Source organism: Monodelphis domestica, chromosome 6 (assembly GCF_027887165.1).
Source record: "Monodelphis domestica isolate mMonDom1 chromosome 6, mMonDom1.pri, whole genome shotgun sequence".
NCBI lineage: Eukaryota > Metazoa > Chordata > Mammalia > Didelphimorphia > Didelphidae > Monodelphis > Monodelphis domestica.
Genome location: NC_077232.1, coordinates 290,331,112 through 290,354,196, shown reverse-complemented (window position 1 = coordinate 290,354,196; position 23,085 = coordinate 290,331,112). Strand labels below are relative to the sequence as shown.

At 38.8% G+C, this 23,085-nt stretch overlaps 1 protein-coding gene across 1 annotated transcript; it reads right to left on the bottom strand.

Moving 5' to 3' along the window:
* Window positions 1-9,572: 9,572 nt before the first annotated feature.
* LOC100023565 (cytochrome c oxidase assembly protein COX18, mitochondrial) lies at window positions 9,573-22,135 on the bottom strand. The gene is made up of 6 exons (XM_007495660.3): window positions 20,314-22,135; window positions 15,855-15,955; window positions 15,115-15,278; window positions 13,489-13,613; window positions 11,607-11,714; window positions 9,573-10,201 (listed from the first exon to the last, which is right to left on the bottom strand). Exons 1-6 carry the CDS (start codon window positions 20,803-20,805, stop codon window positions 10,028-10,030), a joined length of 1,164 nt encoding a protein of 387 aa, XP_007495722.2. The 5' UTR covers window positions 20,806-22,135; the 3' UTR covers window positions 9,573-10,027.
* Between the last annotated feature and the right edge of the window lie 950 nt (window positions 22,136-23,085).

Here is a 23,085-nt window from a genome sequence, read left to right as displayed (position 1 = left end):
AGCCCTTCTTTTCCTCTGTGGATGAGAGAAAGCAATTTGCCCTAGGGATTTTAGCCCAGTACTTAGGACCTAATCTAAGGCCTATGGCTTACTTCTCAAAAAAATTAAATCTGGTTAGCCAAGGGTGGTCACCATACCCAAGATCAGTTTCTGCCATAGCCCAAATAGCAGAAGACGCATCTAAAATAATTCTAGGCCAACCCCATGAAACTCTGACCCCACATAGGGTCCTGAGTATTCTGGAGACTAAAGGCCACCCATGGCTCACTAGAGGCTATCTCACTAAATACCAAGCTCTCACAATTGCCCTAACCAGAATCAGGATGGCCCCTCAGGCAAATCTAGGGCTCAGCCCATTTGAACAGTTATATGGGACTGCTTTTCTAACCTCTGACATTCTTTTACATACAGAAATTCACAGCCTTGTTTTCTTGTTTTCTAAGCAACATGGCCAGACCCACCAGGTTCTGAGAGAATACAATAATCATGTCCTTCACAAGCCCTCAGAGGATAAAGAGGAATCCTTCCACCCAGCCTGAACAGGAGATTTGGTATCCTGGAAAACATGGAGTAGATCAAACAGCTAACACTAAATGGGAGGAGCCCCATCCAGTCATTCTATCCACCCCCTTACTCCTTGTTATTTCAAATCTCTTTTTTTTTTTTAAACCCTTACCTTCTGTCTTGGAGTAAATACTCTGTATTGGCTCCAAGGCAGAAGAGTGGTAAGGGCTAGGCAATGGGGGTCAAGTGACTTGCCCAGGGTCACACAGCTGGGAAGTGGATGAGGCCAGATTTGAACCTAGGACCTCCCATCTCTAGGCCTGATTCTCAATCCACTGAGCTACCCAGCTGCCCCCTCAAATCTCTCTTGCTCTAGCCATGACTATCCTTTTCTTACACTTTTGGTTTTTTTCTGTTTTTTAATCATGCACGTCCAGCCAGCTGGACAGATGATTCTCTGATTTGTAACTTTGTCACTTCTCTAGTTGCTTGTAGGGTGAAAGCTCCCATTGGAGTCACTGAGATGCCACTGCGACACTGCAACCTTCCCAGTCTGAACCCCTGGGCATTGCCTATATCCAATGCCTCTCTCCTAACAATACAACCATTCTCAGCTCTGAAGAAGCTACAGAAGACTGAGACCATCGCCCCTATTCCCTTAGATATTTGGAGACGACTCAGGCAAACTATTATCAGGGAAATTCCCCTGCTCTCTAGGGCCCTTGGGACTCACAACTCAAAACACCTGACCTGGAAGACTACCCTCCTTTGATTGCCCCATTGAATTGATAAGGACAAAGAGACACACCTCATTCATTCCTCCAAATCAGGAGAACCACCCTCCAGCCCTCTGGCTAACCTCCTCCCCTCAACCCCTTGCCCCAGAGTCACCTCCCCACTACTGTAGAATATAAAAACCCCAGAATGGAGGCATTCTGGTGCAACCTCTCAAGTTGCTCCACTCATGCTGTCTTGCTGGCCAAATATTCAACATTACTAATAAATCTCTCTTTACTTTTAAGTTGTGTCAGAGTCTTGCATTCTTGCAAAAGGTATCCTTCCCGAACCCCAGGGTGTGACAAGGAAATTACTTTTAAAAGACTGATATATATTAATTTAAGATCGCCAAGGAATTCAGCTATGTAATTCCTAAATGAAAACTCAAGTCAGCCGTCAATCTTTTATAGAGTTTAATTACAGACAGGAGGAAGAAAGGAATTAGAGAGAGAGAGAGAGGGAGAGAGAAAGGGGAGAGAAGGGAATAGGGCTTAAATGCCCCTTCAAACAAAAGGCTATTCTGCACCCACTGGAAAGTGCAGAAAGAAATGAAATAATATATTCCAAAAAGCAAAGAAGCTCAAAGTACAACGCAAAAAGCAAACCTGCAAACCCAAGACTAATCATCAATAAAAAAGATAGATACTCAGTAAACAAGACATATGAAGCATTTCAACCAACCAAACACATCCAGACATGAACAAAACTCTTTGAAAACTGGCAAATTCTTTCAACAACAAAAAAGAGAAGAAAGTTGAATAAATCGGAAGCAAGAGAAAAAATAAATTACCCCATTTCTAGAGATGATTAGAAGACAAAGTTCCATGCTTTTAGAAAGCACTTAAATAGGAGGATACAAATTAAAAACAAAAACAAAAAAAAAAAACTAAAGCAATTCCTGCTTTCAAAGAGTTCTTTTTGCAACAGGGAGAGACAACACCTATAGGAAGTGTCAGTTGTAAATCATATGGAATGCCCTAGAGCCTTTAGGACACAGAGATGGTGATGTCATTTTCATCGGTAAAGCCATAGGATTAAGGTACTATGAAGATCTATAGGCAAAGACATCATCAAGATGTAATATAATAATAAGAAGAGAAAGGTTGAACATAGAGTAAGGATGAGGGACTACTGCCAGACAGTCAGAGTGATCTGTTGGGACCCTGCTGGGATCCTCACAACGTCAAATTTTTTCTAACTCTGTTCATAATAATACTAAAATGGTGTTTTTCTTCTCTGTTTTCCGACTGCTTTTATGGGTAAGGCTATGTTTTCTTCATACACATCAGCCAAAACAACATATATATAGGTTATATAAAATATATGTTAATAATGTATAATAATGTAAAGGGATCCTGAGACCAAAAAGTTTAAGAACCACTGTCATAGATGAGTTAATATCAATAACTCATGTATATCTAAATACGTAAAGGAAAGGTTAATCAAACTAGAGAGAAAAATAGATATTAAATCCATAATAAAAGAGGAGAGAACATTAATTGCTCAGGAGTAGGTTGGGTCAATATAATAAAAATGACAGTATAAGTTAATTTATTTGTTCAGTACCAAACCATCAATCAATCAATAAACATTAATTAAGTGCCTAGGGAATAGCTGAACAAATTGTGGTATACGATTGTAATGGAATATTATTGTGCTACTGGGGCTCCCTGTTACCTCCAGGATCAAATATAAAATGCTCTGTTTAGCATTCAAAGACTATCATTATTTAGTCCCTTCCTACCTTTCCAATCTTCTTATACTGTACTCCCACCAACATGTACTCTTTGATCCTGTGAGATTGGCCTTCTGGCTATTCCATAAATAAGATTCTCCATCTCTTGGCTCTGGTATTTTCTCCAGTTCTCCTTCATACACAGAATTCTCTCCCTTGCCCCATCTGTGCCTCCTAGCATTCCTTGCTTAATTTCAAGTCTCAGATAAAATTCTCCCTTCTATGAAAAGCTTTGCCCAAGCTCTTCTTAATTTTAGTGTCTTCCCTCTGTTTATTTCCTAGTTATCCTGAATATAACTTGTTTGAATGTAGTTGCTTGCATTTTGATTCCTCTTTTAGACTTTGAGCTCCTTGAGAGCCTTTCTTTGTATCCCCAGCACTTAGTGCCTGGCACATAATAGGTACATAAAATAAATGCTGACTGATATTTATAAACAAATCTGAGGAACAAAGAAGAAATACCTTTTGGATCTATGGATAGGAGACTATTTTATGACTTAAACAAGTGATAGGTTTACATAATATAAGATGGGTAGTTTTATTATATAAAATTATGTTTTTCTCATAATCAAAAGTAATAAAATTTATAAGAGAAACAGTTAAGTGTGGGAAACATTCTTGCAAATAAGTTCATCTGATAAAGGTTTCATTTACAACATATATACAAATTCATAAAACTATAAGACATTTCCCAATAGCTATATGGTCAAAGGATATGAACAGGCAGTTTTCAAAGGAAGGAAGCCAAGCTCTTAACAATCATATGAAAAATGCTCTAAATCCCTAGTGATTTGAGAAATTAAAATTAAAGCAGCTTTGAAATTCCACCTCACATATATCAAACTGACAAATATGACATCAAAGGTAAATGACAAATGTTGACAGGGCTATGAGAAAGCTGTGAAAGTTTCCAACCATTAAGGAAAGTAATCTAGAACTATGCCCAGAAAGCTACCCAAATGTACACATTGTTTGATTCAGCTATACCACTACTAGCTCTATAATGCCAATGAAATCAAGGAGGGAAAATATCTGTATTTGCAGCTTTGCAATCCACTCCATTTGCTTGTGTGGAAAGGAAAACTGAAACAAGCTTTGGCATTTCTGCCACTGAAGTGGAGCAGACAGCAGTTGGAATGTTAGAGTGAAGATTAATGGATAGCAAAGGCAGTTGGGGGGGGAGGGGAAGGGAAGACTAGAGAGTGACAGTGGCTCTCGAGTGGTCACTATTTCCTGGCCCTTGGACTGGAAGGGGAACTCTCTCCCTGTCTCTGGATAGTAGTACCTCTATTCCTGGATTTTTCCTAACTGTGTGCTCTACCTGAATTCCTGTGGATCATGTCATCAAACAAAGTGATTTAAAGGGATCAGCTTGAATGTAAGGTCGATATTTAGGGGCTTTAGCCTGAAGAGAGAGGCTCAACCATTTCTGAAGGTCAGAATCTTTTTTCCCTCTTGCTGGCTACTGCTAAAGGCTTTGAACTTAAGAAAGCTAGCATAGATTAGCATAGACAGGAATAAAAGAAACCCTCCACCAGCCTGTGAGACCTGGCCTCAGCTCAAAAGCTGAGACTCAAACCCAATCTGTGGCAAAGTATAGGGAAATTCCTATTCCCTATACCCTGATACCTTCCCAATCCAAACTGGTTATTAAATCTTTAGTTAAATAACGCAGCCAGATATCTTTGTAAGGGTGAGGGGACCCTGAAGGGAGCAAGGTTTTTTAGGGGAGAAGGTTCTCTGTAATCTCAAGAACCCCAAATCTTGAGGTGCCAATACATGTCTCTTCCCCCTTTCACCGTGGTATAATATCTGTAAGAGTATTTTCTTACACTTGCAATTGCCTTTTTGGAAGGCAGAGCAAAAAATGCCTACTTTCAGAGAGGGCTCAAAATGCCATTCATCTCTTCCTCTGCTTCTATCTGCTCTGTTTGACTTCAACTCCATCATCCCATTTATTATCTTCACTCTTCCTTTTAATTTTCCTTTTGTATCTTTTCTTCCCCCACAAGATTATAACTCTTTGAGGATTTATTTTCATCCCGAACACTTAGCACAGTGCCTAGCACATAGTAGGTGCTTAATAAATGTTAATCATATTATATAAGCAAAAAACATTTGTCGCAGCTTTTTTCACAGTAGCCAAAAAAATGGAAATTAAATGGATATACTCCTTAGCAGTGGCTTCATCAATTGTGGCATATGAATGTAATGGAATATTATTGTGCCATAAGAAATGATGAAATGGATAATTTCAGTTGGACCTGGGAAGACCTTTCTGAAATGATGCAGAGGAAGGTGAGCAGAATTAGGAGAACAACTTATGAAATGATCATCATAGAGGAAAATAACTTTGAAAGATTTTAGAATTCTGATCTATACACAGTGATAAACCACAATAATATAACTACAAAAAATCCTAAGTCCAAAATAAGACACTTTAGGATGAGGAGACATTTTTGCAGGGCTAAGGTGGGGATTTGTTTTGCTGAACTGCATCACTATGCATTGAGGAGTTTATTCCCTTTTGGGGAGAGGGATAGATTATTTATTATCTTTTAATTTTGATTTGAAAAATTGAAAATAGAAAGTACTTTTTAAAAAGAAGTCACAGCGGTTCTAATCTGTCCTAGTAGTTTACATACATTGGATAGTCAGAGGCAAGGTTAATCTGGGGCTGTCTGCAATGATTCAGAAGTAGGGCTGGAGAGTTTTGGGGGAATGTATAATGTATAAGAGTTTCTCCAAAAGTTTGAACAAAACCCTGAAATTTTTCAAATCTCTTTATCCATTCCTACCCTTGAGACTGCTGATCTCTGGAAGGAATTAGATATCTAAGAGCAAATTTAGGTTGAATCTAGCACCTCTTGGCTAAGCTTTTCTACCTCTTAAGTGGCACTAGCTTGCTGGATTAGATGGGGTCTTTGAGAGAATTTGGTAGAGGCCACCAAAGGCCTAGTATAGATACTCTCCTGACAGTTCTATACACTTCCCTCTTGCAGAATGAAGATGGAGAAAATCATACAACTGTTCCAACTGGGTCCACTATAATTTGTTATACAGCCTCAACTGAGTCCTTACTGCTACTTGGTAATCTACTACACCTGCCTTATCAACTTATTATCCTCTTCTCAGCAGAGGCTCTTCCAAACCCTCTCATTGTTCCTTAAACCCTTCATGGCTTCCTTTCCTCTCATTCTCAGCTGAGAACACTGCCTTGTATTTTAAAGAACAAATTGGTGTCATCTAGCATGAGCTTCCTTTTCTCTCCAACTATCACTCAAGTGCCTTCAATCACTCTCTCCACCCCTTTCACACAATGAAGTGGCTTTTAGCTCTTTACTAAGATCAACCTCTTTTCCAAGTGATGCCATTCCACTTCGTCTCCTCTGTTTGCCTACTTTGTCATCTTCACACTCACTTTTATCAATCTCTATCTTGCTCTCTCTCCAGGCTAATTTCCCATATACCTAAAACCTACATACATTTCTCCCTTAGCCTGAACAACCTCACTTGATTTTCCCATATTCCACTATTATCCTTTGCAACTAAACTCTTCAAAAAACCCATCAATAACAGTTGTCTCCACTTTCTTTCCTCTCTCTTACAATCAGTCTTCTGAACTCATCATTCCACCAAAACTGCTCTCTTCAGTCACCTGTGATATCTTGTTGCCAAATCCTTTTCTGTTTCCTCATTTTTCTTGATTTCTCCACACCCTTGGTCACTGTTGATTGTCCTACTAGATAGTCTCTTCTCTTGATTTTGTGGACATCCCTCTTTTCAGTTTTTTCCATCCCTCTCTGACCTCTCTTTCTCTATCTCCTTTGCTGGTGCTTCCAGATCACACCCTCTAATTAGAGGTGTCCCTCTTCTGAAGAGCATCCTCTTCTGCTATCCCTTAATACAACTTCACTTGGGGATCTCATGAGCTCCCAGGGATTTAATTACCATCTCTATGCTGATGGATTCTCAAATCTACATTTTTCTGCCCCAATCTCTCCACTGGCATCCAATCTTACAATCCAATTGCCTTTCAGACATCCTGAACTGGATGTCCATGCTAAACTAAACATGTCCAAAACCTAATTATCTTTCCCTCCAAACCCTCCCCTACAGAGGCAGCACTCATAAGATGGGAACTATGTCTCCTTTTGACCTTCTCAACAATTATATGATGAAGCAAAAGTTTCAAGCCTTGCCACAAGTCAGACACCTGGACGGACAATCACTTCAAACTTGAGTATTCCTGGTTTTAAAGCTAGCTCAGTCCTTAGTAGACTGCCTATATCTTAGAAGTTTCATAGTATTTTCCAATTGTCTCAAAGCTTCAACTCTTATAGTCATTGTCATCATACTTTTATTTTCATTACTTCCTCAAGAAGAAGAAAGCAAAGTGTTCTTATATTTTAATCAGGTCAATCTGCACTCTCATGACACTAGACATTCACCTTTTTCTTGCCTTATACTGACAAAATAGTTATTTCCTTGTGCTTTATCTTAATACACTAAGTTGTCAATACATGCTACAGGTTTTTAATCTCTTAAGATCCAAATTCTGGAAGCTTATATTCACCTTAACGGAATGTCTAAATCTGGTTATAGAATCAAAGTGAAACCTGGGTTCTATTTGTGGCCTTTGCACCAACTGCTGTTAAATATTCAGTGCCTTGATCTCAATTCTAAAAAACAGCACCTACCTCCCAGAGTTGTTGTGATGGTCAAATTATATAAAGTGCTTTCCAAATCTTAAAGAATGACAGAAAAGCTATTGGTAGATTTGTTAACATTGAGGTCAGTTCAATCAGTTCCTAAGAGCCTGCAGTAAAATGGATCAGCCTAAAAAGGGGGAATATCAGGACATAGAGTCAAACAACCAAAGTCTTAATTCTGCATATCAAGGCTTATCATACCTACAGTAGGGTCCTACTTCTGCTAGAAATGGTGATTTGTTCAGTCCTGTCCATGAAACAAGAAAAATTCTAAGCCCTCCACCCAACTGATTGGCTTACAATGGCCTCACTTGGAGCTAACTGCAAACAGAGGTAGGTCTAATCAGCTTGCCAAGAACCCAGAGATCAAGAAGAGTGAACAATATAATTAATCAGAAAGTATTTATTAAGTACTCTTGTGCCTGGTATTGGGTATTGTTTTATGGTAATACCAATGGCTGTGCTAGGTCCACAAAGATATGACACTGACCTTTTCCCATGGAGTTTACAAACCACTGAGAAGGGCCCAGGCAAAGTGCTGTGAAATACCGAAAGGAATAATCACTTTTGTAGCAGAGAGAAGTTTAAAAAAAAAAAAGGAGGTCAAATATTCCAGTAAGAGATTACAACCAAGAGATTGTTGGCCCTAAGAAGCCAACTAGATCATAACCATTGCAGTAACCCGGGTGGAGCAAAGGCAGAAAGACAGAAGGCAGAATGTTAGAGCATGGCAGAGAATGATTGGTTGTTTACCATGATGATAATGAAGATCAATGGTAAAGGAGGCTAGAGAGAGGAACTGAAGTCAGAGTGTAGAAAGCCTTGGAATGCTGGATTACAGATTTGTTGTGTTTTATTTGGTAAGCAAAAAGAAGTCACTTTTTTTCTTTTTAAATAGGAGTAATATCAGTTGGTGTGTTGGAAAGATAAACTGATACGATAAGACTGGGAAAGGACCTAGATTGGAAAGAGGAAAATTAGTGAAAACAGTATAAAAACATTTATCTCTCACTTTGTCTCAAATTAATTTGGATGTAAGAACTTCTCTTGAGGAAAATTTTACCATTCTAGACTTTTTTAACCTACAGATATCAAACTCAGAGGAACCAGAATAAAATATAATTGAGAAATATTAGTAAAAAATAAAATATAACATAAATTTGTGGTTTAAGCCAATCTGTAGGTGGCACAGTGTTTATAAAATAAGACTTGAGTTCAAATCTGAACTCAGATACTAGCTGTGACTCTGGGCAAGTCACTTAACCTTGTCTGCCTGTTTCCTCATCTGCAAAATGAGGTAGAGAAAGAAATGGCAAAGCATTCTAGTATCTTTACTAAGAAAACCCCAAATAGGGTCACAGAGGCAGACACAGCTAAAGTAATTGAACCACCATAAAAAGTAAATAAATAGTCCTCAGGGACGCCTATTTGAGTTTAGTACAATTGTTCTTGAGTATTCTTTAATTCTGCTTCAAGGTGTAAACACAAAAAGGCTATTTTATTTCTTCCCTGCCCCAACCTATGATGGGCTGTAAAGCAGTATGATATAATACTGGTAATCTTAGGTGAATTCTAGCCTCAACCATACCACTAAGCAGCCTTATAACCAATTGGCAAGACACACTTATGCTCTGGGAGTACTTACTTATAAATGGTGATCTGAACTAAAAGGTGATAATTCTCTGGGTTTTGTCGGTTAGCATTTTCTATTGTTTCCTCTTCTTGATAACACCTGAGCTGTTTAATTTTTCCTCAAAGGTATGGAAACTTATTCACCTCCTTTGCATCTTGGTTGAGATGTCTGGGTTTATTGAAGCACGAAAAAGATAATATCAATTGAACCATTTTAGTAAAGATTTCAGAGGCATTTATTCAATGAGGTTGGTTTCCTTACAATTTTTATATCTATTTTATTCAATCTAACATGCAGGTGGTCACTATAATATTACTAGTTAATATTTTAGCAAATGTTTTTGTTTCATCGAAGCCATTTCTCCATTTTAAATTTAGGTGACTTACTGATACTTCCCTTCTGCAATTCCAGATTTTGTAGCAAATTCCACCCACTTCTCCAAATATAAAACAAATTTTCTTTCCATTCAATGATCAAAGTAGCCACCATAAGTGGCCTGATCTTCACTTGTCTAAAACACAAGTATTACACATTGCAACAGCATTTTAAATCATAGCTAATTGCATTATACAATCACATAAAAAGTGTTCCCTGAAGAACTGCTACCAGACCTTTCATTTTAAAGGGAAATGAATGAGTCAGATACTCTAGTCACTGTAGAAGAGATCATTTTCTTAAAAAGAACTTGCTGTAAAAGGCAGCAAAGAGGTCCTTATAAGGAGTGTCCGAGTATGATCTGGTCATTGGTATGCGGCAGAGTTGTCGAAATCCTGGGGAGCGCAGCAGCAGGTTCTGGGAAAGGCCTAAGAGACTGGAGCTGAACCAGTAGAGTGCGATTGCCTGGAAAGAGAAACCAAAGCATCAGAGCCAGGAAGCCCAGGAGTGAGGACGGGTATCGGCATTGGCTCAACTGTGCTATGGCTGCTCCTTTTTTGCACATTGCCCTTCCAGCTCCTGGGCCGTTTTTTGACAGCCAGAGATGATGTTGTGTTCAATATCTGCTCCACACAAACTATGGCCCCTAGGTTGGACTCTCCAAGGGGGTGTAAGTGTATTCCATCTCACAAGATTGCTATCCCTTCTAGAGTCCTCTCTGCAGGCCTGGTCATGCCACTACTGGGATGGGCTCTTCTTTGTCCACTGTCAGGTGGCAGCAGTTGCCCTCAGCTGAGTTCTCATGGGCCTTCCCCCCCCCCCCCCCTTTTATGCACTCTTCTCCAGGTATAATTCAAGAAGCCTGGAGGAGGAACTCTTCCCCCCCCCCCCCCCCATTTGTACTCCTAGAGCTTGGCACACAGCTAATAATAATGGTTGTTTTTTTTTTTAAACCCTCACTTTCCGTCTTGTGATCAATACTGGGTATTGTTTCCAAGGATGAAGAGTGGGAAGGGCTAGGCAATGGGGGTTAAGTGACTTACCCAGGGTCACACAGCTGGGAAGTGTCTGAGCCCAGATTTGAAGCCAGGACCGCCAGTCCTAGGCCTGGCTCTCAATCCACTGAGCCACCCAGCTTCCCCCAATAATGGTTTTTCATTCATTCATTCCTTCCATTTGTTCTCTACCCTTATATAAGGAGTCACCACAGTACAATGACATGTAGAACCTAAATATAGAGCTTAATATCCATTGTTGGCATCATATGACTTGCGTTTTGTCCAAAGGTATGTGTTAATGAATCAAAAATATTTAATAAATTTCTATTATTTTCTCAACATTCTCCTAGACACTGGGAAGGATACAGAAGTAAAGCACAATTCTTGAGCTTAAAGAGCTTATAATTCAGTTGGAGAGACAAAATCAAAACCTAAGAAATATCAATGATTAAAATACTACAATAGCAAAATACTAAATTATATTTCATCTCTGAAAGGTGGTAACGGGGCCTCCAGAGAGCTGGCCTCCACGTTTCTAGACTCAGCTCTGGCCTATACTGTCACATGGTCCTGGATAAGAGGGCTGCTGGGACACTCAAATGGTAACACCAAGTTTTGGAAGAGATGATGATTTGGGTCAGCAGAGGGTGTTTTCTCACTAGGATCACCAAATGAAATCATAATCCCCAAATTGTATGGTTTAGATGCTTTAGAGTCAATTATGACTTGGAAGTTTAGGGGGAAAAAAAACCAGATTTCTCTGGTACAAAGGGCCAAAAAATTTTATACATATTTTCCAGATCCAGTAACTCCTGGCATGCAGAAGAAATAACTATTTCGCAAAAATGTACTTCCTGTTTTGTACTACTTACTGAGGGTACAGTTGCAGCAATGGGAATCATCAACACAGATATTCCACGAGTAAAATATGTGATATACTTCTGAAAGCGGGACATTTCGAGTTTTTGTAAAGCAAAAATCTGAAAGAGAAGAAAACATACACAATGATGTAAAAGATAAATAAAATAAATTTTGACTAAAACCAAAATTTTGCACCTGATTAGAAGTCAATACATTCTTCTTTAAACCCTTACCTTAGCATCGTAGAATTGATATTATGTATTGATTCCAAGGCAGAAGAGTGGGAAGGGCTAGGTAATGGGGGTTAAGTGACTTGCCCAGGGTCACACAGCTGGGAAGTATCTGAGGCCAGATTTGAACTCAGGACCTCCCATCTCTAGCTCTCAATCCACTGAGCCACCCAGCTGCTCCCTTTGATAAATCTTTTTTATCATTACTGACATGTATCCGAGTACCCTTTACTTTTTTTTTTAACCCCTATCTTCTGTCTTAGAATCAATATACTGTGTATTGGCTCCAAGGCAGAAGAATGGTAAGGGCTAGGCAATAGGGGTTAAGTGACTTGCCCAGGGTCACACAGAAAGTGTCTAGAGGCTAGATTTGAACTCAGGACCTCCCATCTCTAGCTCTCAATCCACTGAGCCACCCAGCTGCTCCCTTTGATAAATCTTTTTTATCATTACTGACATGTATCTGAGTACCCTTTACTTTTTTTTTTAACCCCTATCTTCTGTCTTAGAATCAATATACTGTGTATTGGCTCCAAGGCAGAAGAATGGTAAGGGCTAGGCAATAGGGGTTAAGTGACTTGCCCAGGGTCACACAGAAAGTGTCTAGAGGCTAGATTTGAACGTAGGACCTCCCATCTCTAGGCCTGGCTCTCAAGAACGACTCAGCTGTCCCCCTCCCAGTCAAGTCAAGAAAACAAACACAGAGTGAGGGTCACACAAAGAAGAACTGAACTGTGGTGATCTTCCGTATCCCAAATGTCAATCTATGACACCACATTACTCTCCATCTTACCACCTAAACCCGTTTCCCCACAGCCCCCTCTCTGGAGCAGCTCGCTCCTCTCCCAGCTCTGCTGGCTCCTTTCTGTCCCCAGGCTTGGGTTGCTCTGGCTTCACCCCTTCACAATCTTGGAGGGCTATTTTTATTTTTAGAATGCCACTCTCTCACCAACTCCCTTATCCTTGCTGAGTCCTAACCAGGCTTTAAAAATCTAACTCCAGTCACCTCCTCCATGAAGCCTTTTCAGATCCACCCAGGAAACATTAACTTTCCCTACTATACTTTGTGTAATATTTAGTAATATTGTATTTGTTTCTTCTACTAGACCAGTGATGGCAAATCTATGACATGCAATGCTCTCTGTGACCATGCAGCCAACCCCAACCCCCCCCCAATTTGTTATTAGAAAGGCAGAGTCTTGGGGAGAGCTACTCCCCTCTCCCTCTTCATGCATGACACATTTTTTCACATCCCCTGCCTCTCCGCCCAGCAGCCCAATGGGACTGCTTCCTCCCTCCCCTGTGTGGGGTAAGGGGGTGGGACAGAGCATGCCCAGAAAGGTTCACCATCACTGCCCTAAACCTTATAAAGAAAAAGACTAAATTTTATGTAAACTCTGCATGTCTAGAATCCAGGCCCTTGACTTCTCCATGGCAGGTATTTTAATGATTATTGTTGCTGTAAGTGCTCTACAAATATTACCCCATTTATCCTCACAAAAACCCTCCTAACCAACACTTTAAAGAAGCCTGTTATCTAGTCTAACCACTGCAGTCACACACACACATACAATATCAAGTTTGCAGGGCCCTCTTATCTATTATTCCATTTGTCTTCAATGTACATTTAACAAACCAAAATCCTTCAATCTAAACAATTTACCTCCACTATTAACAAATTGAGGATACCAAGTGAGACTGGCAGAATCCATGTGGAGTCAAGCAGGGTGAGATCAGGAAACCATAAGACTCCACCTGTTGAAAACTGTTCCTGAATAGAAAAGCCTCCTGAAAAAGAGGGGTTATATTTTATATAAACCTGATAAAATATAATTCTTACAAAAATTAGAAGGGAACATAAATATTGTGGAATGAAAGGAATCATGTGGTCTTTAGTCTCCTCAGTTTCTAACAGGTTTTTTAGTTCTTAAATAAGTAACCCACTTAAAAGAGATAACATTAAAAATACATCTGAGGAATTAAGCAATAAAAACTGGAACATATCTCCTAGTAAGACTTTCTGTTTTGGATTTAAATGATTATTAGTGCACAAATTCTTTTTGTTCATCTTTTACAATTTTTGCCTAACATTTTTCCAGATTGTGGGACTATATGAATTTAAATAACTTTTTTTTCCCCAACCCTTACCTTCCATTTTAGAATCAATACTGTGTATTGGTACTAGGCAGAAGAGTGGTAAGGGCTAGACAATGAAGGTTAAGTGACTTGCCCAGGATCACACAGCTAGGAAGTATCTGAGGCTACATTTGAACCCAAGACCTCCCATCTCTAGGCCTAGTTAAAAATCCACTGAGCCACCTAGTAGCCCTCTTAAATATCTGTTTTATCTTATACACCAATTTCTCTCCTTGTATGTTAAAGATAAAAATTGGCAATTTTTCTGATCTGGTATAATTTTAGTTCTAGACACAATTCTTTTTTCAAGGAAGCTCAGAAAATCATTCATTAGTTGGCTGCTTTATCACTGTTGTCTCTTACTGAACTTGTAGTCACCTAAAACCTGCAAATATTTTCCAGGTGAGCTTTAGTCCACTCACACTATGTGCCAGGCAAAATGCTTTATAAATATTATCTTCTTTGACCCTAACAGCAACTCTGCAAGGTAGGTATTATTATTGCTATTATTCTCATGTTAGGGTGGAGGAGACTAAGGTAGACAGGGGTGAAAAGACTTCCTTAGTCACAGAACTAGTAAATGTCTGAGGCCAAACTTGAACTCATCCTTCTGACTCTAGGCCCAGAGTTCTACTGACTGTTATCAAGATGCTTAACATCTATTTCTAAAGGCCTTTAGATGGTATTACTTGCCACCTCCAATATCTCTAGGAATGGGAGGTAGATACATACCTTACTTACCATACTACTTAGATACATACCTTGGGAAGACAGCAGACCTTTGTCTATGCTAGTTCAACAAAAAGATATTCTCCAGGGGTGAATTATTATCATATTCTTTACTGAATAATCCTCCCTGCTCACAGCACCTGAGATCCACATCTTCATTTCCTGCCTCTTGGTTTTATCTAGATGTCTATATACTATTGCTCCCCACTAGCCAATGCAAAATCAAAAATATTCTGCCCTTATGAACACACATGCTTCAAATAATTTAAAGCATTTTATGTAACCAAAGGATATGAGAATTAATATTTACGAATTATACAATAAATGCTGGAATTACTTTTTATCATAAAATTACAACACATTTTTAGTAAAATCTAAAAAAAGAAAAGTATTTTAAGGGAAACCATATTTTTAAAATGATTACCTTCTGAATCTGTTATCCCTAGACTGAAATTCCGTAGGGCAACAGACATAAAGACCCACATTGGTATCTGAATCCAGACCAGCAGAGTGGCTTTGAATGGGTGACAATTATCTCGAATATATAGCTCTGAAACAATCCTCCTCATGTTGTTCAGATAAGTGAGCCTGAATGAAAGATAAAAAAGGGAGGAAAAATCCCTCCCCACCAAAAACTCATTTAAAATGAGTTTTTGAAAAAACTTCTATAATAAACAACACTGCAAGTTAGTTTCACATCCCCAAAACATAAACTCTGTTCAATATCCTGCTTCTTAGTTAATGTGTAAAATGCTATTTAGTTTTCTATTACCATAAACTTCCTAAGTGGCAAGCAAATGTCAAAGGCACTTCATTTTAAAATCTTTAATAATCTCTTTAATGTTATTGAAGTTTATTAGAAATGAGTACTAATGTTAATAGCAATGTGAACAATATTGCTGTTAAAATCCTCCATCTGAATCTGATTTATATTATAATAAAGATTACTTATAAATTAAGAGGTATACCAAGAAGCTCTTATTCCTAAAAACCACATTAAAATATGTTGAAGGCTGAACATTTTCCTAGCAGAAATGTGAAATGTCTAATTGTAACATCATTAATATATTATATTCAAAATTTGCCTTTTATGCTATACAGTAAATTATTAAATTATATTAATTTAATATTTATTAAGTGTTTCCCATGTGCAAAGTAACTTACCTAGTTACTCTTTTTGACCATCCCAACTGTTTTGCTCGAAATGCAATGTCATAGTTGAGATTCTTAGCAATTATTTTTATTTCTGGTTGCAAATTTTCCACCTAGCTAAAGAGAAAGCAGAAATCATTATGAATATATATATATTTTTAAACCCTTACCTTCCGTCTTGGAATCAATACTGCGTATTGGTTCCAAGGCAGAGTGGTAAGGGCTCAGCAATGGGAGTTAAATGACCTGCCCAGGGTCACACAGCTGGGAAGTGTCTGAGGTCAGATTTGAACCTAGAACCTTCTGTCTCTAAGGTCTGGCTCTCAATCCACTGAGCTACCCAGCTGTGCTTGCCACCCCCTCACCACCACCCCACCTCCATCATGAATAAATTTTAAAGTTTAATCTGTAGTCACTTGTGCTTCTACCTCCCTATATCCTGCTATTTTTAAAAAAATAAAACATTACACATATACCACCACCAGAAGGCTAATTTACAGAAATAAAAAATAATCACCTCACAAAATAACCAGACATGAAGAATAATTATTAATAATCTGATTTCAACAAATAGAAATTTCTATTAGAATACCATAGGGCTCTGTCCTTGCCCTAATTCTGTTCATTATTTATTTTGTTTTTTAACCCCTTACCTTCTGTCTTAGAACCACTACTATGTATTGGTAAGGGCTAGATGATGCGGGTTAAGTGACTTGCCCAGGGTCACACAGCTAGGATGTGACTGAGGCCACATTTGAACCCAGGACCTCCTTCTCCAGGCCTGGCTCTTTATGCATTGAGCCACCTAGCTGCCCCCTGTTCATTATTTTTTTTGCTGTTTTTTGTTTTTAATTTTTTGACATTCATTTTTTATTTTTAATTTTAGCATTCATTTAAAAAAATGAGTTCTAAATTCTCTCCCTCCTACCCGCCCCTTGACTACTGATTGAGAAAGCAATGTATGTACATTGTACATTTAAGTATGTGTAAAGTCACACAAAACATATTTCCACATTAACAATGTTACAGAAAAAGGTAAGAGATAAAAGTGAAAAATATCTTCATTCAGAGTTCCATCAGTTTTTCTCTGGAGGCAAACAGTATTTTTCATCATGGATCTTGGGAATTATCTTAGATCATCACATTGAACAAAGTAACTAAGTCTTTCACATAACAGCTGATCATTATTACAATATTGCTGCTACTGCATAGTGTTCTAGTTCTGCTCACTTCACTTTGCAATAGTTTCCGTCTTTCTAGGTTTTCCTGAAATTATCCACTCATCATTTATGGTAGCACAATAGTACTCAATTATAATCTTATGAAACAGCCATTCCCCAGTTGATGGGCATACTCTCAATTTCTAATTCTTTGCCATCATAAAAAGAACTGTTTGAAATATTTTTTCTTTTCCCCTTTGATTACTTTGGGATATAGATCTAGTATTATTGCTAGATCAAAGATCAAAGATTTAAATACTTCCATATTGTTCTCAAGAATGGTCACACCATTTCACAGGCCCATCAATGGTACATTAATGTCATTATTTTTTCATATCCCCTTTATTTTTTTTAAAAAGAATGTATAAGCTTTATTCAGATTTGATTTTCTAAACTGTACATTACACATAAAAATTGCACGTAAAAAAATTCCTTCAAGTTTCAAATGCATCATACCACAAGGAATATCTTATCTCCCTATTTAACAATTATACAGAGAAGAATTTTGTGACTATAGATTTCATGAAAATGGTTAAATTTAGACTCAGAACTTGAACCTCAACAAGTTAAACAGTCCTGTTCATTATTTTTAACAATGCTCCTTTTTCTCTATTATGACATCAATAAACATGAACAGAAAGAGGACTGTATATTTAACTATTTTTAAAAATTTATATTAACTCCAACATGATAGTATCAAAACTGTCCTGCTGTGTGTTCTATTCCTAAGTCTGTTCTGCTCTTTATGTTTTTTTTTAGCGTTTTGCTGATGCTTAGAGGGTATTACTATTATCACCTACCTATAGTTCCCAAAATAAAAACAAATATTGGGGAGCATTTGTCATCCCCCATTCATCATCCCCCATCCCGAAACAAAAGCTCTCTTGTAACAAATCAGCATTACCACACAAAATAAATTCACATATTTGCCATATCTGAAAATACGTTCCATTATGTATTTTGGGTCCTAAGGTTGGCAATTTTAACCACTTAAGAAAGGTGCATCATCAATCTTCTGGAATCACAACTGGTTAAGTTGTAATTCTTTCAAAATTAATTTCTTTTACCTTATTATAGGGACTGTAAAAATGAACTGTCTTCCACCACATAAATGAACCATAATTTGTTCAGCCACCATATCTGAGCTGGTGGACAACCACTTCACTTCTAGGCCTCTATTACAACAGATAGTACTGTTTTTGTACACATGTGTACCTTTCTATTCTTTTTTGGATCTCTTGGGGGTATATGCTAAGTGGTGGTATTGCTGAGTTAGAGAGAATGTACAGCTTGGTTATTTTTTGGCTATGGATCAAATTGCTTTCCAGATGGTGAGAAAAATTCAGAGCTTCACCATGGATAGGTCTGCCTGTATTCCTCTAATTGTTAGCTCCTTTAACACTTTCCATTTTTGTTATCTTCGCCAATCTAATGTGCATGAGGTAGAATCTCTGAGCTGCTTTAGGTAACATTTCTCAATTTTTGTGATTTCAATCATTTTTATACAGTTGTTGATGGACAGACTTACTCCTTGTGAAAACTGCCTGGACAATTTGGAACTATGCCTAAAGGGCTATAAAACTGTGCATACCCTTTGATCCAGTAATACCACTACTGGGTCTGTACCCCAAAGAGATAATAAAAAAGGGGGGAGGACCTACTTTTACAAAAATATTTATAGCTGCTCTTTTTGTGGTGGCAAAGAGTTAGAAATTGAGGGGATGTCCATCCACTGGGGAATGCCTGAACAAATTATGGTACATGCTGGCCATGGAATACTACTGTGCTATAAGAAATGATAAGCAAGATGATTTCAGAAGAAGCTGCAGAGATCTGCAGGAGCTAATGCAGAGTGAAATAAGCAGAACCAGAAGAACACTGCAATACTATACAATGATCAACTGTGAAAACTTAGCTACTCTCAGCAACACAATGAGTTGGGACAATTCAGAAAGCCTTATGATGAGGAAGACTATCCACCTCCAGAAAATGATCTGTTGGAATTGTCTTTCACATCAGTAGATTTATGGTTTTAGATTATATGAGTTTGTTCTTACAACAATGACCAATATGGAAGTATGTTTTGCATGACAATAAAAATAAAATTTTTATCTTAAAAAAAAAGGGGGGGAAATTGCCTGGAAAGGGAGTGTAACATTAACAGATCTTACATGAATTGACAAAGCAATTTCATACTGGCTAAAATACAGAGGTCAGTCAGTTGAACAGATCAGGTATACAACATAGAGAAAGAAATGAACCCAGCAACCTTGTATTTAATTGTCTCAAAGATCTCTGTTATTGGAGTGAAGAGGACTCACTTTATGATAAAAAGTTAAGAAAAATGGCAGATAAGCTCCAAATTGATTCATGATCTGAGTACATGGTCATAGCACAAACAAATTAAGAAAATGGAGAATATTACAATTTAGCTATGCGGATGAGGGGAGGGTCAGTGACCAATGAAGGGATATAGAGTCACAAGAGATAGAAAAATCAATTTGGATACATAAAATTTTAGTTTTTGAACAGATCAAATGCAACTAATAACAGAATGGAAACAGTTAACCAGGAAAAAGTCTTTGCAGCAAGCTTCTCCAATGACCACATTTCTAAGAAATAAACTGATTATAATTTAGAAAAATAACAGCCATTTCTCAACTGATAAATGGTTAAAGAATAGAAGCTGAAAGTTCTGAAGGGGCAAAATCCAAACTATTTAGGTTCATATTTTTTTAAATGTTCCAAATGATTATTAGAGAACTTCAACTTAAAGCAACTCTTGAGGTTCCACCTCATATGCATCAGAATGGCAAAGCTAATAAGAAAGGAAATTGGAAAATAAATGTTGGAGGGCTTTTGGAAAAGTTACACACTGATGCACTCTTAATGAAGCTGTGAAATGGTACATCCACTTTAGGAAAAAAAAAATTTTGGAACCGTGCCCTAAAATTCCTTAAAATGTGCATACCACATTTTACAACATATAACCACGTGTACATCTAGACACTTAAATTATGTAACGATCAAAAGAAATTCAAAGCACTTCTAGGTGCACGCTAAGCACTGGGGACACAAAGGTAATAAAATACAGTCTCAGATCTAGATCACCGGCAGGCGCAGGCGCTTGGGCCTGTGGAAACAGGGAGCTCTCTGCAGAGGGCGAGGCTCGAGCATGCGCACAAGGGCGGGCTTCTAGCGGGCTGAGCTAGGTCAGGATTTCCTCTCTTCTCCGTCACGCGAGAGCTCACCTTGGCTAAGATGTAGTGCTGATAGACGGCCAGGGGCAGTGTGACGGCACTCCTCAAGGCTGCGGTGGTGACGACAATGCTGGCCCACCACGGCAGCCCCGTGGCGCCCTGCGCTCCCAGGAACATCGCCTCCGCCCAGTGTGCAGGGGCTGATGCTGCCAAGGTTTCGTACCAGCCCCCAGCCCCAGCCGGCCCCGCGGCGGCGCCATAGGCACAAGCGGACACAGGCAAGAGGAAGCCCGGACTGTCTACTGGCTCGCCTCGTCTTAGCGTACAGTTCTTGCTCCCTAGGAGGGCGGGCAGCAGCCGGCTCCGCAGCTGCTGTCGGGAACCACACAGCATCTCGACCTGCAAGTGGAGACATAAACCACGGCACCCCAAAAGCCGTCTTCCTGACTGCATCCGGGGCAGTAACGAATCCTGAGCCTGTACGAAACGGAAGTCCCGCCCTTCATCTACGTGCGTCAACGCGCTCTCGCTGAGGTGCCGCATTGGCCCAAATCTGGAAGGTTGAACTCTGGGCAGGAACCTTGGATGGACTGTAACCCAGCTTGGTTTTGGGGAGGTTTGGGTCCCACTGCCTTCGTAGGGTTTTGCTGCAGACAGGGGCGGGAAAAGCCCCCAAGTGGGTACACTCCTGTTTCTTAAGTAAGCAGTTGTTTTTTTTCCCCTCCCCTCCCAGGAGCCCACGTCCTAATGAAAGGGAAAGAAAGGATCCCGGACGTGGGGCTGCCGCAGAGATGTAAACGCATCCTCTCCAGTGCCATAGGGATAAAATTTCCGAGAGTGAATTGTATTTCTTGGGTCTTTAAAAGACGTGCCTGCTAAGCGGGGGTGGGGAAGAAAGCAGCTGAGGAAAGCTAGTGTGTATGTCAAGCCCTCTTTTAACCCTACCTTCCCTCTATGGTTCCATTTTGTCTTGGTTGGTACATAGCGTTTGTATGTCTCCCCCCATAAGAACTTTTGTCTTTCTTTGCATTCCTATTGCTTAGTACGTTCCGTGTCACAAACAGAAGCCCCATAAGTGTTTCTGTAGGCTCAGAGTTGGCGAAGGCACCAAACTGGCCCAGAATCATAAAGATTGAGCATGACGCTTGGGGTGAAGTAGATCCCATCCTAGTTTTTTCAGTATTTCGTTTGGTTCTCCACTACGACGCCCGATTTTTGCCACAAATAGAGGGAGAAAGTTTACGCCCCGGGATGACAGGCTTTCCTATTCTGACTTGTGTTACAATAAATATTAGATGCCTAGAATTCTTTCCGGGTTGTAAATGCAAAGAGTACGTCACTTTAAATATCTTGGGTACAGCAGGTGCTAAGTAAGTACAATTTTGTTGAATTTGGGGAATCACATTTTCATGCGAACACAGTAAACTATTGCTGAAGGAATGAAATGTTAAGGGGGTAAGTTTCTGGTTGATCCATGAGTCTAAAAGGCTTTTTTTGGTCATGAAGCAAAGAATCTTCTGTTCATTATAAAGACCCTTCAAAGGGTGTCATGTGTACTTGAAATGACGACCCCTAAAAATAGTAGTTAATGCAATATATTTTTCCCTTATGTGGGGTGAAATGTTTTCAAATGAATATTATATAACAAGCATTGCTGAAAAATATGCATGCTTAAATTCAGTATGGCAAGGTGCTAATGATTGTGGAGACTTGGTTTACAATTGTTTTGATGTGGGTGAATTTGGCATTATATGAGCAGGGTTATGGATACATATAATCTCCATTTGTCAATAGCTTTCAACCAAAAGACCATTTACATAGAGCAAACAGGCCTCTGTCCACTTAAAATAATGAAATATTTTTTCTTCTGAATACAGTATATTACATATATTAAAAAATATTACAACTCATTTAAATGTCACTTCAAACATTTTTTTCTTATCATTTTAAAATGTTAACCTAAATGCTAAATATTTAAATGTTCATTACTGAACCTAGGGAAGGGGCTGTAGGGGATATGGAGCTGGTGCTCAGGTCAAGAGGACTTGGGCTTAAGTGTTGCCTCTGCCACATACTGGCTATAAATTTCCTCCATATCCCAGATCAGACCTATAAAGTTGTAAAAAATCATGCTCATCTTCACAGGTAGAGGGAATTTCTTAGTTGAGTTCCCCACACTGATGAAATCCTAGGTCTGGTAAAAAAATTAATCATAGTCTTTACTGATGTCATCACTTCCTGTAAGTTTAACTGATGTTAACAGTTATGGCAATAAGAATGCCAAAAGCCATTAAGAAGCAATCAACCTAATACATTCAGGAAAAAATGAATGAGGAATTCTATTGCCCAGATTATTGCATTAAAAATGGATATGTAATCTGCTGAGCCCCTTGCTGTTTTGGACAAGAACAGCAGATAGCCAATTAGCTAGACAAAAAACTAAAGAGAAGAGGTAGGTTGCATTTGGGAAACTGCATTTTGCTTGTAGTAATGAGCTGCTGCCTAACACCAGACACTCTTTTTAACAATGTTTTCTAGGTAGCTGGAATCATGGAACAGCATAATTTCCAAGGAATCAAAACTAAATTTAAGAAAAGAAATATGTAGTGGCCATAAATAGGCTGCAGCTTATTAAAAGTTATTTTACATTTGTAAGTTGGGTGAAAGATACCATACAGGAAATATATGAGTATTTTGCTCAAGTGCTACCCATAGAATACTTCCTATGGAAGATTAATAAGTGAACATTAACAGCCATTTGTCGTGATTTGCACCAGAAAGGAGTATTCTGTACTTTCAAGAAATTTTCACTAGCCATCCCTA